The sequence below is a fragment of the Exophiala mesophila genome, assembly GCF_000836275.1.
Source record: "Exophiala mesophila strain CBS 40295 unplaced genomic scaffold supercont1.4, whole genome shotgun sequence".
Classification (NCBI taxonomy): domain Eukaryota; kingdom Fungi; phylum Ascomycota; class Eurotiomycetes; order Chaetothyriales; family Herpotrichiellaceae; genus Exophiala; species Exophiala mesophila.
The window spans coordinates 3,138,236-3,153,178 of record NW_015622507.1 but is presented as its reverse complement, the minus strand read 5'-3'; the positions used below and the strand labels follow the sequence as shown (position 1 = coordinate 3,153,178).

Here is a 14,943-nt window from a genome sequence, read left to right as displayed (position 1 = left end):
GAGGTAAGTTTGGGGCCATGATATATACGTAAAGACAGGGCGGATGTTACGCTGTACATACCAGGTAATCAAGTTTGTGCCATGTGGATGAGATACCTAGAGTAAGTCGTTCTGTAGAGATGAGGCTCTGTTCAAAGCCCGGACTGACGCGAGCGAGCCGCGTTCCTTTGCAGTGTAGAGGCGTTAGGGATGGACTAAGGAGAACTTACCTAGTTACGGGGTGCACCCTAGCAGACCTGACCTATGTACGGTAGTCTTGGCATCACGTGGCTAGGTAGCTGAGTGCCAAGCCTCAGAGATGTGGGGATGCATGGCTGGTTTGGAAGTCGCGACCCATCTTGAACGGAAGTAAGTGGTGCGCCTTCTTTGTAGTGTCCACTGGGCTGGAATATCTGTCGAGATGAATTCATCTTGAACACCAACAATATTTGTATTCTACGTCTCGTCAGCTTCAACTCATACCTTTTCGGGTCCCTCCACGCTCAATCCTCGTCATATCTTCTCTCATCCATGCCATCATCGTGAGAAAAACCAAGATCCTCGTCCTTACAGGCCGAAATTATGCCCGGCCAAAATCCAAAGGCCGCAGTCAGTTTCGATGACATTATTCAGGCTGGTTCGTTGTTGCGTTCAACATCCCTTGCCTAATGCTCGCTAATACTCTCATAGACCGCAACCGACGGAAAAATGAGGCATTGGCGAACGAGATTTTCGGTCGCAACAAAGCCAACAACAACGCCTTAAACAATTCAAGCAAGCCTTCAAGTCGAACTCCCGATCTCGCAAGTAGAGTGACCAAGGCTACAAAAGTACAGTCACCAATTACTCTTATGCATACAATACTGACTAGGCCTCCAGCGATCCTCCTCCGTCGCCAGCACGGGCTCTCCAAGATCCAACGCTTTCACTCCCCCTTCTAGACCTGCCTCCACCATCAATCGTAATGCCCGACAAAATCGTGTCGCCAAAGCTTTGAACAGTCAAGAAGTCAATATTGTCTCATCTTCAACACCGTCCAAAGACCTTGGTTTGAGCATCAAAGGGAAAGCAGGACCATTCGCCGTCGAAGCAAGCAATTTCGCTCGAGGCACGACAGTTGCCGACATAGAATCATCCCTTCAACACGAGTTCCTCGATAGTTCCGGCGGAAATGGACTCATATCATGTCAACTCACCCAGACCACTCCTTATGTTGTGGCAGAAATGGTCTTCACGGAGAAACTCATTGCCGACAGAATCATTTCAACCTATGACAAACAAAAGGCGGACGGCCGAATTCTGCACCTCAAGCTCAAACCCGTCGCTTCTATACGCGTGTCGTCTTCGCCCACAAAACCAATCGAGCTCATCACCTCTGACACGCTCCCCTCCGATCCTGTCGCTTTGACGACAAATGACGATGCTATGGAAGACGTCGAGGCAGATGTTGCACCCCTCAACAACAGCAAATCATTCGAGGAGCAGGAGAGGGCAATCGCCAGAGGCGCAGATGTGAACGTGAAAGACGATCGATACGATTTCGAGGATGACAAGAGCAGCAGAAGAACCGACGAACCGCGGCGCGATCGTGAGCGCGACCGAGATTACGAGCGAGATCGCGACGGAGATGGGCATCGAGACCGAGAGAGAAATCGTGACCGTGACCGCGAGCGAGAGCGAGAGCGATACGATAGCCGCGACCGACCTTCAACCTATCGACAGGACGCACGCCCTTCGTCTTACAACTCACGCGCATCACACTACGGTAATGGCGTAGGCAATGTCTCGGGGCCCGCATTTCCTGGTCCAGGACGCGGTGCATACGGAGGCTACCGTGGAGGGCCAGGAGGTGGTGGATTCGGCCCTGATACCATTAGAGGTGGTGGAGGCTTTGGACGACGAGGCGATCTGCCCGGAACAGGCGGTGGCTATGCAGGCGGATATCGACGAGGCTATTAGTTTTAGCCTTGGATACTTCCCGTGGCTCCGTCCGTCATATTTTTGCCTGCCCATATGCGCCACTTGGCGCCAGCCAGGCACTTCGGCCGCTTCCTCGTTTTGTCTCTTGTACCAGAACACAGGTTCACCGCCATGCATGCATGCATGGCCTTGACCATCATCACAAGCCGATTGTTTGTGTACGAATAAGTACATCGCTTGTTATCCATCCAAAGGAGGAAGAATAGAGTCAATAGTATCAGAACTGTGAGGATGGTCAAAGTGGGGATCATTCCCAGAATCACCATCAGAAGCATGATACATAAGGTGGAAATGTACGTGTATGAATGCGAGGTCCCTTAAGGACACTTGTCCAAGAATAACTGCTTAGTTCTACCGAGGACAGTCCTCAGTCCTGGTGGAAGAATGACAGCCTTCACGACATGGTTGAGACTTATTTTCAAGGAGTAATTGGATGGATTATACTCATACCGAGACCTCATTGCCTGGTAGAGTGCTAATACAGACGATGCGCCAATTCATCCGAATCATTCTCCCGTTGTGCGGACAAGGCTACATGCCTGCCAAGGACATTCAACGCCTTGCGCTTCATTCAAAAAGCATTATCGTATGCCTTTTCCCGTCCCATGTCAATCTCTGAATCGTTCATCATGAAACCCATTACTCCCAACATTGCGCTCATTGACTGATTTGATTGATTTGCCCAAGGCAGCAGCACCGCAACATTGCAGTCACTCAATCACTCTTCAACATGCTGTCCACAAGATCTCCCAGAGGACCCCAGTAATCCTTGCCACCACCCTTCTCCAGTCCATGCTCATCAATGAACAGAACGTAGTGCTTGAAGCTCGTGTTCAGGTGGGGCTCTAGTCCGAGATGGACAATGACTGCGTAATGGTGACAGTAGATATGGGCATAAACACGATACATGCGTTTGAAGAGTTGGCGGACAGTAGAGGGGAAGTGTTTCGGGAAGGGAACGCCGATTCGGCTTGGAAAAGTAGATTCATTGTCGATGTTGCTTTGAACCCAGCTCATGAGGTGCTCAATGTATTCTGGGGCAGCCATCTTGGTGGGCTTGGGGAAGCCACCTGCGGGGTCTTGCCAAAGATACTCGAATCTAGAAGCGCCATCGATTAGATAGGTTCTGAAAAAGCGACTGTCAAAAATCGTACTCATCTGTAGCCTTCATCTCGGGACATGTTGATGGAGAGCAGAACTCTGTGATGGAGCCGTAGAGAAGATTGATCTGGTTGTAAAAGTCGACCACTTTCGGGCGAAATGTGTCAGTACAAAGGTCTTCAACCAAGCCTTCTCTCCTATGTGGCTAGTGCCTTACCATTGACGGCCAACCATTCATTCAAGTCTTCACCCTCGGGTAGTTTGACAGCCTTGCGCAAACTACCACTCCCCAAGGTTGCTTCGGCAAATTGTCTCAGTTGGTAACTGGTAGAACCCTTGCCGGCATTGCGCGGCTTGAATTGACCCCGGGTGCGGGCATTGCTAGACGGGGAAAAGATGTCAACAGGTTGTTTATTAATATGGCGAGGAGAGGGAGAGCCTCCCAGGCCGGAACCACGAAGAATCTGGGCAGCGCGAGATGCAGGAGAGGATGTTTCGGATAATCGAGAAGGAGAATCGGGGGTGTCAAGACAGGTATATGTGTTAATGGTAACACAAGAGGAGGATTGTTTGAGGGTACAGTGTGGAGGCAGGGCTTTTTGAGAAGGAGATGAGAGTAAGAATGGCACGAACATTGTGGTCAGCAGTGAGGCCATGAAAGGCAGGCCTGACTGAAAGGAAAACGAAAGGAAGGTTGGTAAACAAGTCGGCGGTTGGTGAGGGTGTGGTATGGAGGGCAGGCAGGCAGGCAGCGAGGGTCAGCAGACGCGGGTCAGCTGGTGTGGTGGTGGTGGCTGCGACAATGACAGTGTGTGTCTCTGATGCGGATGCAGCGTGCTGGAAAAGACATTCCAATGGTCAGTCAATAATACCGAATGATGAGATGGTCAAAGTGCGGACGCAACAGTGCTTAGGTGTGGTGGTCTGTCACTCACAATAACAAAGCGGTCAGACCGTTGCAAACAGACTTATTTTTCCAGGGACGATCGAAGGAGCGGAGGGTGTAGATGTAATTGTACAAGAAAGAAAGAAGAGACAGAGACTTTGAATTGATGGTAGAGAAGGACAAGATGGTGAACAGACTCGAGTCGGGAAGATGAGGAGTGTGAAGTCGGAATTGTCTTGTTTCACATGCTGTGAAGAAAGAGTGTCCAAGGTGAGAGGTGAGCGATAAGCAGTGCGATTATTCAGGCTAGGTGGATGGGCCGAGGGGGCCTGTTACCAACGGTTCTGCTCTGTGGTCTGGATGGTTGGTTGGAAGATTGTTGGAAAGGATGAGAGGGAGAGGGAGACGACAGATGCGGTCCCCACTTGCCTTTGGGGGAAAACCACAGGGTGGCTCCTTCCCAACGTTGTCATGGCAACCACCATCGGGTCAAGTGTGCAGCATCCAGCGCTGACAGTCCAACCAACATCAACAGCCAGAGGATGATAGAATAAAGTACTCCGTATATGCTTGAGGGTATGTGCTCAGATTACAGTAGAATTGATGTTTGGGAGAACGAGATGCAGCTTTTACTCCGTAGATTTGTCAAAAGCTGTAGGCAGGTGGACGAGGCATCTCGTCACTTTGTTTGGCTCGACAGACGACGAATCTTTGGATATGATGCAAACACAGAAAATGACATTACTGAACTTAGGTACTCGTGAGTAGTCGAGGTAGCTATGGAACGATCTCGAGATTAGTCTTGCACTTGATCGACCATAAAGTCGTCTCGAACTCCACGTAGCAAGATGACAACTGTCTGCCTCGTGCTAATCGTGATGTTTGTCTTTGACTCTTGAAGCTTAAACATAATGTTTCAAATAATTGACCTGTGAGCATTTCAGAAGATAAAGAACATAATGGCATGGTTGTTGGTATGTGAAGGGGCGGCAATATGATACCTGAATCTGTAACGTCATCCACACACGCAGTCATTGGGAATATATATTCTTTCGGAGCCCACTTTTTCGTAGACTGGAAATAATAACGTGATATCTTGGATTACTATCCATATCACCCATTCATACAAGATCTTTCGGAAAGGTATATTCCCGACTGATCGGCGCTGCAATAGCCGTCAGAAATGAATGACCAAGATAAGCACACAGACCTCACAAAAAATTGGAAACAACGATCTACTCCGTAGAAAGGCCGAAGGAATCACGTGATCTCTACTTGTCTATTGGCCCACTCCTACTCCATCAAGCCACGATCTTCCCACGCGACGGCGTTCGGCGGGCCGTGGAGGGGTTAGAGAACGTTGAATAACTCAATCAGCTCGAATCAAAATTGTTTGAGATTGATGACCAGTCGGCCGAGGTTTCTTATTTCTCATCGCCACGACCTGCCAAAAGGAATTGAAAGTCCTAGGTAATCAGGTAATAGGATGACCAGGCGGACAGGCGGGGACCGCCAAGAGGACATTGGCGGAGACTCTTGGTATGAGGTATGGGGCGGGTCTTAGCAAGGCTGGGCGGAATTGGCATTTGCCCGCCTGCTGGCCACTGGGAAACCTGATTCCAAGTCCACTGGACACCCGCCACGCCCGCCTGTGCCGTCTACTAAGAGGGAGGATCCTAGACGGTCGAGGATTTTCCAGCCTTCATCCCTCGCCTCATGACGTACATCGGGGCTTGGAAGATGTAGCAATGATGGACCCATGATGCCCATGTACTTCGTCGCACACGACAGGGAAAATTCAGAGATTTTTTGCCCTTTAAGCATCCGCCGCATGCTTTTTTGGAACCTCTTGGTCACAGAATCATCGGATTGGAACCTCCCAAGAGATCTGTCCACCAGGCGGGTTTTCTTTCTCAAACAAGTCCACACTCGAGGATCTGCCAATATCATACCGGATTCATGTACGACATTTCTCCACATCCACCACTTTGCCCACTCGTCGTCTTCGTCAACATACCTAAGACGCTAGTTCCTATGTTCTGTGACCTCAGGCATCCAAAGGGAAAGTCGATGACCCTCCCTTTTGAGGGCAAAAAGACCCTCCGGGAAAAGCCATGACGATCGAGGTTATAAAGTCTAGGCTCTTGTGGCACTTTGTCCAGAGTGATCGACTTACTGGCATTCTGTCACCGACGCATCCTCTGGTCTCGCGTCCTTTCGTTCCTTCCTTTCTCATCGCGATTCCTCCACCCATTGGTGTCACTGTTACTGACTTGAATCGCCATTTCTCTTCTTGACTCTTTTCCAGTGTCACCATGGACAAGGTCAAGAAGGTCATCAACAAGATCGCACCGCCGCCCGCAAAGGGCCCGGACGGTCGTGATCAATGGCCTTCACGCACGGCCTTCATCCTTGCCTCGTTGAGTGGTGTCATTGGCATGGGTAACTTCTTGAGATACCCGTCCACGGTCTTCAACAACAACGGGTTGCAATGGTTCATCCCATATCTCCTCGCTCTCAGCTTGTTGGCCATTCCTGCACTGGCTCTGGAACTGGCGGCTGGTAACGCCTATCGTGGTGGTACCGTGACGGCTTTTAACAAGATCAGTCGACGCATGAGAGGTATCGGGTTCGCCTTGAACTATGTCGGCCTCGTCGTTAGTATCTACTTTATCCCCATCATTGCATGGGGAATGGTCTTCTTTCAAAAGTCCTTTGAGAGCCCACTTCCTTGGGCAGGCGACACTCAGAATTACTTCATGTATGAGGTCGTCCAAGCAAGGGATTATGACGATTCGGGCAGATGGAGGCAGTTCCCCAGCGCTGCTCTCGACGGTCGCCTGGTTGGTTGGAATGCTTTCCTCTTCTTCCTCGTATGGCTCTGTATGTTCCGTGGCACGGGATGGACAGGACGTGTCGTCTATTTCACTATGGGCCTGCCTCTGATCGTCATCATCATTCTCATCGGGCGAGGCGCATCGTTGCCAAATGCCGGAGATGGGATTCGGTTATATTTTGCCACCTGGAGAGGCGAGACCCTTGCGTCGACGGGTATCTGGCAGGATGCTGCTGGACAGGTCTTTTACTCGACTGGTGTCGGTTTCGGTTTTTACACTGCGTATGCCTCGTACAACCACGTGCACGCCAACGCAGCCCAGGACGCCGTCCTTCTCACCTGCACTAATGCCTTCCTCGAGGCAATCCTGGCATTCGCCGCGTTCGGAATCGTGGGCTTCATGGGTTTGCAACCCGACCCGGAAAATCGCATGGGCAGCTACAGCTTGGGCTTCATGACCTATCCTGAAGCATTTGTTCAGATGCCCGGTTCGAATTTCTGGTCGGCCCTCTTCTTCCTCACGCTGGCGGTCGTGGGTGTCAGTTCGACCTTTGTGATGCTTGATGCGGTCATGACCTTGATTATGGACTCTGCATTCGCCAGGCGTTGGAATTGGTCACGCCCCTGGGTGTGCACTGCAATGATCATCATCGTCTTCCTTCTATCTCTGCCCAACTGCACCCATTTCGGATATTACTACCTCGACGGCATCGATCGATGGATCAACAATGTGGGTTTGGTATTTGTTGTCTGGGCCGAATGTGTCTGCGCCACTACCGTGTATCGCTTCGAGGATGTCATTAGCCAGGTGGGCCTGCCATCTTACATCTGCTTCAATACCGGCTACCTCGGCGCTCAACTCCTGGCCTTGATCATTGGCCACACAGTCAGCGTGCCCGCCGGTGCGGGTGTCGGATTTGGTGTCTTCGGTGTGTGCGCTATTGCATCTGTCTTGATTGCGAAGACTCCTGACGTGCGGCCAACTGCGAGATTATTCACCAACAGCAGGCTGGCGTTCATCATCTACTACGTCGGATTTTATTCGGTAAGTTTCGAACGTGAATTGTGACGTCTACTTGTCGATGATGCGCTGACAGCAAGGCAGGGTAATCAACTTCGGCATGATCTGAACTCGGTCATCGGTGGTGGTTCGAACTGGGCTCTTCCTGCGCTCTGGGCTCCCCTCCTGCGATATGTCACAGGCCCAATCCTGGCCATCATTCTCAGTCTGGCATACCCGAGCTTTGAGACGGTGTACCACGACCCGCTCCACATTATGGGATTCATCATTGGTCATTTCCTGCTCGTTTGGTGTGTCGTTGGGTTCCTGATGCCGAGTTGGCTGGACATGTTCATCATCGAGGAGCGCCGCGACGACTGGAAACAGCCCCTGGCACCATGCATCCTGCGAGATACCACGGACGGAGAGATCGCTGACAGTCTCGAGGGCGGATCATCGCCTAGTTCGATGCAGGAAAATAAACAGATTCCTGACGGCAAAGATCTGACAGAGGGAACTCTGCAACGCGACAGCAGCAGTTCAGTGACCATCGACCCAGAAAGCGAAAACACCACCACGGACAAGAGAATTTAGCCGGGAGTTGACTTTGCCAGGTATGAGTTGGGATACGTGAAGATGCCCGAGCAACATTGAAACGAAGAAACGAATGTGCCCAAGCGACCGATCGCGACAAGCCAGGACGGAAAATGACGTACTTCTGGCTCGGATATGTGCCATGATTTGGGACTGATGAGTTGACCTCATGATGATAGCAGTTGTGTCGACATGCAACAAAATTTCCACAAACCATGGAATTGTTTATTTGCACAAACGTCGAATTCTAGGGCCATGCTGGCCTGAAAATGCTGCTGACTTACAGTGATTATTCCGGCCAAAGCCTGGTGGGATACCAGTGGCAGTCATGTTGCCAACCTAGGCATCTGTTGTAGACATGCGTACCTTAGTTTGGCGGGCGTGGGATTGGCCTTGGTAGTAAATTGGCGCAGAAGCATGTGTCGGTAGCCGTGGACTGTCTCCTTCCAGCCATCCCGCTGCCCAGAATCCAATAATGAAAGGCCCAGAGTCCACAATCGCATAACCTGTCTTGGGCCCTGGGGAAAAGGTTTCATAAATGGAATTGAAGTCCCAGGCCAAGCATTATCCACGATTTCATGAGTGATAATCGAACTTGGGCCGTGTCGTTATCATTTCCCTTGACTTGAAACATGGATTTTCAGCTTCTCATGCAAGCCGCGTCGCTCCCAAGGCTTCTCATCCTGGCTGGCCATATGTTCAACGTCGGAAGTAACACGCAGTGCCGTCCAAGATATTGCTGCCAAGTGGTGGAGACACTGTGTGGCAGGCCCTCTACGAGAGAAGGGAACGAGTGCAAGAGGTGGGTTTATCTGACATTGTCAGAATTTTGGTGAGATGTCTGTGGTGAGGTGATTCGCACCCACAAGATCATGGCCTGGTGATGGAGAATGATCGATCTGACGTTGAATCAACAGCAGTCGCTAACTCTATTAGGACACTTCATCACGTGTCAATGACGTCTCACGTGATATAAAGAACATCAGCTATTGCCATGTCTTCGTCCACATTGAGACAACACCTAGATGATAGGTGCTAAAGATGTAGGTCGTCTTAGGCAAAAACACGCATGAGAAGGACCGCTGCCAAAGCGGCGGAATAATATTCGATTGATATTGGTTGAGAGCGTGAATGTGTTTTGTCAAGTTCTGTCTTTGATTGCCAGCAATAAAATCCATTTTCCAAGCGCTAAACTAAAGCTGTAGTTGTGTAAAAGGGGTATCTCTCACAAAGCCGCTGGGCAGCTGACAGCTCCAACACTTGTCGGGTGTGACGACTTCCGTGTGAGCACGTGGCTTCAGCATCCAGCATCCACTTCGAATCCTCGGCTCCATTTTGGTGCATAGTAGCACGGATAATCCCAAACGCCGAAAGCGCTCATTTGATCCAGAGTCTGTCCATCACAATCTAGGTGATGACACAGTGAACTCCTGGACAATATCCCGCAATTCATTCTCCAACTCCTCGGTCTCCTTATGTGGGTCATACATCTTCTCCTTGATCCAGGCCTCGAGTGTAGCGTCATCCAAATCACGGAGATGATGGATCCGGTCAACGTTGTTCTTTTGTGCTGCGCGGATCACGTAGAGGGCCACACGAGCGCTAACTTCGCGGATTCGGCTGATGTCTGGATATAAGAGTGCCTTGTTCTTTTCTTCCTCGGTGATCATGGTCGGCAGGGCATCGCCAGAGGCATAGATCATGTCTGGGGTCACCTGCACGGCTTTGCAGAGAATCGTACCCAATCCAATGCCCGGGAAGACGTACATGTTGTTGCCTTGGCCTGGGTGATAGGTCTTGCCCTTGTAAGTGACAGGGTGGAAAGGAGATCCAGAGGCAAAGAGTGCGCGGCCATCGGTGTGGGTGATGGCTTGCTCGAAGGTACACTCGGATTTGGATGATGGGTTGGAGAGCGGGAATATAATCGGGTGATCGTTCCACTGACCCATCTTTTGCAAAAGTTCAGGGGTGAAAGCGCCACCGATGGTACTCAGGCCCATAATGATGGTGGGCTTAACGTAGTCCATGACTTCTTCCAGGTTCTTGAACTGTTGTCCCTTGTTGTCAGTTCGAGAAAAGTAGATTTTGTGTTCGGCGAGGGTGTCGCCGCGATCTTGTGTCACCAGACCCTTGCTGTCGACGAGCCAGAAGCAGTTCTTGGCCTCCTCCTCGGTCAGGCCTTCATGAACAAAGTAGTCGACGATCTGCCTGGCAACACCCACACCGGCCGAGCCAGAGCCGAGAAAGACGGCCCGATGGTCTCGGGGAGCAATACCGGACTGCTTGACAGCACCGATGATACCACCCATGATGACAGCACCAGTGCCCTGGATATCGTCGTTAAACATGGCATAGTCGTGTCGATATCTCTCCAAAGAAGGGAAAGGATTCTTCCAGTCCTCGAACTGGATGACAATATCGGGCCAGCGCTCTTTGAGAGCCTCCATTAATTCATCCAAGAATTCCCTCTCTTCTTGAGGGGTGACTTTTGGGCGGCGGCTTCCCATGTAGAGAGGATCATTGATTAAGGCCTGATTGCCGGTGCCGAGATCAACGGTCAGAGGAAGAGTGCCCTCAGGACGGATGCCCGCACAGCCAGTGTACAGAGCGAGTTTCCCGATGGGAATGCCCATACCACCCACGCCAAGATCACCGAGACCCAGAATTCTTGAGCCATCAGTGATGACGGTGATTTCAACATTGGCTTGAGGCCAGTTCTGGATAATGGTGGAGAGATGTCCACGGTCGTCAAAACTTAGATACATGCCCTCTGGCTGCTGATAAATTTCTGACCATCTTTGACATGCCTCTCCCACGGTGGGTGTATAAACAAGAGGAGTCAACTCGGTGAAGTGGTCTGTCAAGAGACGATAGAACAAGTGAACGTTGTTGTATCTCAGAGTGCTCAAGTACAGGAATCGTTCAATGTCGGTAGCCTTGAGGGCCAATTGGGCAAGACATCTCTTCTTCTGGATTTCATAACTCTCTGCGCGGGGAGGAGTCAGTCCATATGTCTGGAGGTATTTTCGCACAGGGACGGAAAGAGAAGTGTCGTAATGAGCAGATCGATTAGGGACATGAGCAGTGGCATGTGTGTGCTTGGTGCGAGGATGATGAGGAGTACTCGGGGTGGTAGGAGTAACTATCGAAGCCTGCTTGGTATGGCTCGGAGCAAGAGGAGCTTTTGTAGAGGAAGTGGATGACATGTTGGCGGATGAGAGACGCATGAGGGAGACAAACTTGGGTCTCAACCTGGGGAGAGGGACGGATCTGTACAGCATAAGTACCTCGGGGGAGTTGGAGGTTGTTCGTGTCACCGTGGGAGGCGTGGTAGTGGTAGTGGTAGTGGTAGTGGAAGTTGTGGATGCTGGTGGAGGAGACCAATGGATAGGTGTGGACACCGAAACGAAAACAAACAGATCCGTACAATAGCCGGTGGATGCGGAAAGACCCAAAGCAGGTGAGGAAACGGGTAATGGGCCAGGAATCAAAGAGAGTCGGGCTAGATGGTCGGAGCTTAAGTGTGTTAGAGCCGCAGGTGAGGATATAGAAATGAGTCAATGGGGATGGGAGGAGTTTAAGGGCCACGAAGAGAAACCGGGTGAGACAGTGGTGACAACGAGGGGTGCATCAGCGAGGATCAGGGCCAAACGGTGTGACAAGGATAGACACGAGGCCAATCACGAGGCAAGCAATCAAGTAATCAATCAGTTCAAATGAATGGAAGGTACCATGGACTGGCACAATTGGGACTTTTGGGGCGGATTTTATCATTTTGGGTCATGCGCCTGCCTGCGCCTGAAGCAACCCTTGAAGGAAGGTGCAGAAATGATGCTTTGTTGAACTCAGGGAAGGTGCGTAGGTGAGAAAGTGACCCTGGGCAAATGTGAGATTCAACTTTTTTTTTTCGCCCTCCTTTCCTCCCATGTGAAGGTGCAAGAGTCATAATTTGGCATCGTCACGGACCAATCACACAAAACGTTGAGCAGTCAGTCAGGTTGGTGAGATGCGGAGAGCATGCACTGGATGCAAGGGACTTGGACCCGAAGGGGATTTCAGCATCCGTCAAAAAGCTAAGCCCTGGCTTTAAAATAGTGTCCGCACAATCAGCTTCGGTCCAGCTGTGGTTCCACCCGGGATCTAATTATGACTCCATGGGCACAACCCAGGGATGGGGAGTTTGAACTCGAGTCCGGAACAAGGGAACGCCGGATGACGCACCACAGGTTTGATAGATGATGTCGCACTGTATGTAGAGGGTAACACTGTAGAGGTGTTGGGTCACAGAGAGGAGGCTATACTGATGTTGGGGATTGTTGAGAAGCATAAGGTGTGTGCCTACCTAGGTACTCAGGGTCAAAAGCGCAACAAACAGAAGGAGGGGCTGAGAAATCAAGAAAGTCCAGGCGCAGGAAGGTGCAGGTGCAGACCGTTTGTTCGTTCAATTCTCACCCACAATCCAATAATTCTTCAGCCAGATCTTCACCGTCACCGCTACCATTGATTTGGTGCACCTGATATCCTACACACTACAGAGTGCTCGTACGAGGAATACGAACGAACTTGGGGGCCATGGGCCATGGGTGACCCGACTCCCCGACACAGTCTCATCCGGGGTTTAATGGACATGGAACCCAAACCCATGACAAGCCACGCGTACCACGATACCTAGGGGGTTCACCTCCAGACAATCCTCAACAATCTCCAAGCGAGTTTTGATGCGCACGGCCGGGGGAAAGGGCTGCACTTCGGGTTGGAAAGCACGAGCAAACAAGGCTGCATCTCCACTCCTTCCTGCATGCAAAGGACTATCACTCGACTACTAGGTACCTTACGGAGTAGTGTGCTGGTTGTCCTAGTTGTGCTAGTTTACTACTGCCAGTTTTCGTCTTGACTTGCCCTAACGACTAACGAACAGACATCAAGCAGTCAAGAATTACTACTTGTAGAACTCCCGGAACACTATGCATCCAACTTGGCTGGCTCGGTATAAGATCATCGGGGCCGACGGCCGTCCGCCTTACAGGATATGTTGCTACCGATAGGCTCGGTTTAATCTGTGCCTCAGACTGTTGTTGGCTCTACGGAGTAGACACTGTCTAACAAGCCATTCGGGTCCCGAATCCGTTGTCGTGTGACCAGTGGCAGCGGGCTCTGGCCACGTTCAAACACGCCCCATGGGCCCATGATTATTAAAATTTATTGGAAGTGGTGAATAGTGGGCGGTTAGTGGTGGATGGTCCTCGGCACGGTACCTGAATTCAGGTGGATTGAGAATTCGGGCCCATGGATGTGATTGTGAGGAACTGAGGAGCGAACTGCCACGGCTGTTTGGACCCTCACCCTGGACCCCGGGGCCATGCATCAGGGACATGTTAGGCGCCCGTGGGCCTTTGGACCTCCAGAGTCCAGCCTCAGTAATAAGCCAGCCTAACCCAGTTCCGACCATGCGTCCGGGTTAACATTTTGCCATTTGAAACTCGAGTTTGAAGTCTCAGAGTCTTGACCTTCTCCGGGCACTCACTCATTCACTGAGACTGCAGCTGGCACCGTCTTTTGGCTAAATTCAATTCAGTTTAATTTGATTGATCTACTTTGAATTTCTACCCCAATTTCAATCTCGCAATTCTCATCCGATGTGTTTTCGGTATTCTTAATTTACTGTCTTGCCCCAGACTCAAAACTTCACGGTAGCTGTAAGTCTCAATTATCGTGAGTGGTGTGTTTATGATGTATTGGTGTCTGTGTTCTGTATCTCGGGGGAAAAAAACAAGGTAATCACGACACATGCATTCATTGCACTAGCCAATAATTGTTTTCCAGAGCCCTGTTCGGTGACCCGGACAAGAAGTCGAGGGCGATGGATGGATGTGGCATATTGTGGGAACTCAAAATACGGATGTTATGGGTAAAGTAAGCGAAATGCGGAGAATCCCAGCAAGATGAGATGGATGGATGGATGGAGGGATGGGATGGGATCATTGACACGTAGGAGTAGGGAGACTGCACTTGACTCGACAGTCTCAATCTCGGACTTTCGGGGAGAAGTTCTTAGCGATAGCCAGAACTTGAATTCTAAGAGTAGGTAGGTCTGTGAGATATGTGCCTTTCCAGATTCTAATCATGAGACAAAAAGTCCATAAGGTCCAAAATCCAAGATGCTCTTCACGATCGTCCCGTAGCATGCCATTCCATGGATTAGCTAGTAGGTACCTAGGTACCTACCTACCTTACCTACCTTACCTAAGTACCTACCTAGGTACCTACTAGTGACGCCTTTCATTTTCGTATGTCGTAATTCCCCATCCCAGAAACTCCAAATTCATCCGTTTATCTCCATACCAAGGACGTACTCAATAGGTAGGTAGGTACTCTCATCACAACCTCGGTCCGTGGCAAGATCAGAGTTCACGAATATTTTTCTATTTTTTATTATCTTGCTTGACATCGATTGATACCTACATTATGACTCCTAAACTGAATGGACTCTCCTAATCCACATTCATGGGTACTTCCGGGTTTCCCACCTGAGGAATTAATTTTCATTTTTGCTTCCTTGCTTCATTC

At 50.5% G+C, this 14,943-nt stretch overlaps 3 protein-coding genes across 4 annotated transcripts; 1 reads left to right on the top strand and 2 right to left on the bottom strand.

The window, feature by feature from the left end:
- Positions 1–380: 380 nt before the first annotated feature.
- Positions 381–2,304, top strand: PV10_06239 (uncharacterized protein). Its single transcript, XM_016371011.1, has 3 exons — positions 381–616; positions 670–809; positions 859–2,304. The coding sequence occupies exons 1-3, from the start codon at positions 562–564 to the stop codon at positions 1,936–1,938; spliced, it is 1,275 nt and encodes a 424-aa protein (XP_016223304.1). The 5' UTR covers positions 381–561; the 3' UTR covers positions 1,939–2,304.
- Positions 2,245–4,321, bottom strand: PV10_06238. Of its 2 annotated transcripts, XM_016371010.1 has the most exons (5): positions 3,996–4,321; positions 3,694–3,897; positions 3,278–3,441; positions 3,114–3,207; positions 2,245–3,058 (listed from the first exon to the last, which is right to left on the bottom strand). In XM_016371010.1, the coding sequence occupies exons 2-5, from the start codon at positions 3,714–3,716 to the stop codon at positions 2,674–2,676; spliced, it is 666 nt and encodes a 221-aa protein (XP_016223303.1). In that variant the 5' UTR covers positions 3,717–3,897; positions 3,996–4,321; the 3' UTR covers positions 2,245–2,673. The 2 variants fall into 2 exon arrangements, with proteins under 2 accessions (XP_016223303.1, XP_016223302.1); XM_016371009.1 differs by having other exon boundaries at positions 3,278–3,897.
- Positions 4,322–9,320: 4,999 nt separating this feature from the next.
- Positions 9,321–11,989, bottom strand: PV10_06237 (uncharacterized protein). The gene has a single exon (XM_016371008.1). The coding sequence runs from the start codon at positions 11,655–11,657 to the stop codon at positions 9,777–9,779; it is 1,881 nt and encodes a 626-aa protein (XP_016223301.1). The 5' UTR covers positions 11,658–11,989; the 3' UTR covers positions 9,321–9,776.
- Positions 11,990–14,943: the final 2,954 nt, after the last annotated feature.

Excerpts from the sequence above, each read along its gene's own strand:
- PV10_06238 (XM_016371009.1), bottom strand. The coding sequence starts at position 3,716 with ATGGCCTCACTGCTGACCACAATGTTCGTGCCATTCTTACTCTCATCT. Across the intron at positions 3,208-3,277 it reads TGAATGGTTGGCCGTCAATG|TGGTCGACTTTTACAACCAG; the intron begins GTAAGGCACTAG and ends TTCGCCCGAAAG. Across the intron at positions 3,059-3,113 it reads GAGATGAAGGCTACAGATGA|ATTCGAGTATCTTTGGCAAG; the intron begins GTACGATTTTTG and ends TGGCGCTTCTAG.
- PV10_06237 (XM_016371008.1), bottom strand. The coding sequence starts at position 11,657 with ATGCTGTACAGATCCGTCCCTCTCCCCAGGTTGAGACCCAAGTTTGTC.
- PV10_06239 (XM_016371011.1), top strand. The coding sequence starts at position 562 with ATGCCCGGCCAAAATCCAAAGGCCGCAGTCAGTTTCGATGACATTATT. Across the intron at positions 617-669 it reads CGATGACATTATTCAGGCTG|ACCGCAACCGACGGAAAAAT; the intron begins GTTCGTTGTTGC and ends ATACTCTCATAG. Across the intron at positions 810-858 it reads GAGTGACCAAGGCTACAAAA|CGATCCTCCTCCGTCGCCAG; the intron begins GTACAGTCACCA and ends CTAGGCCTCCAG.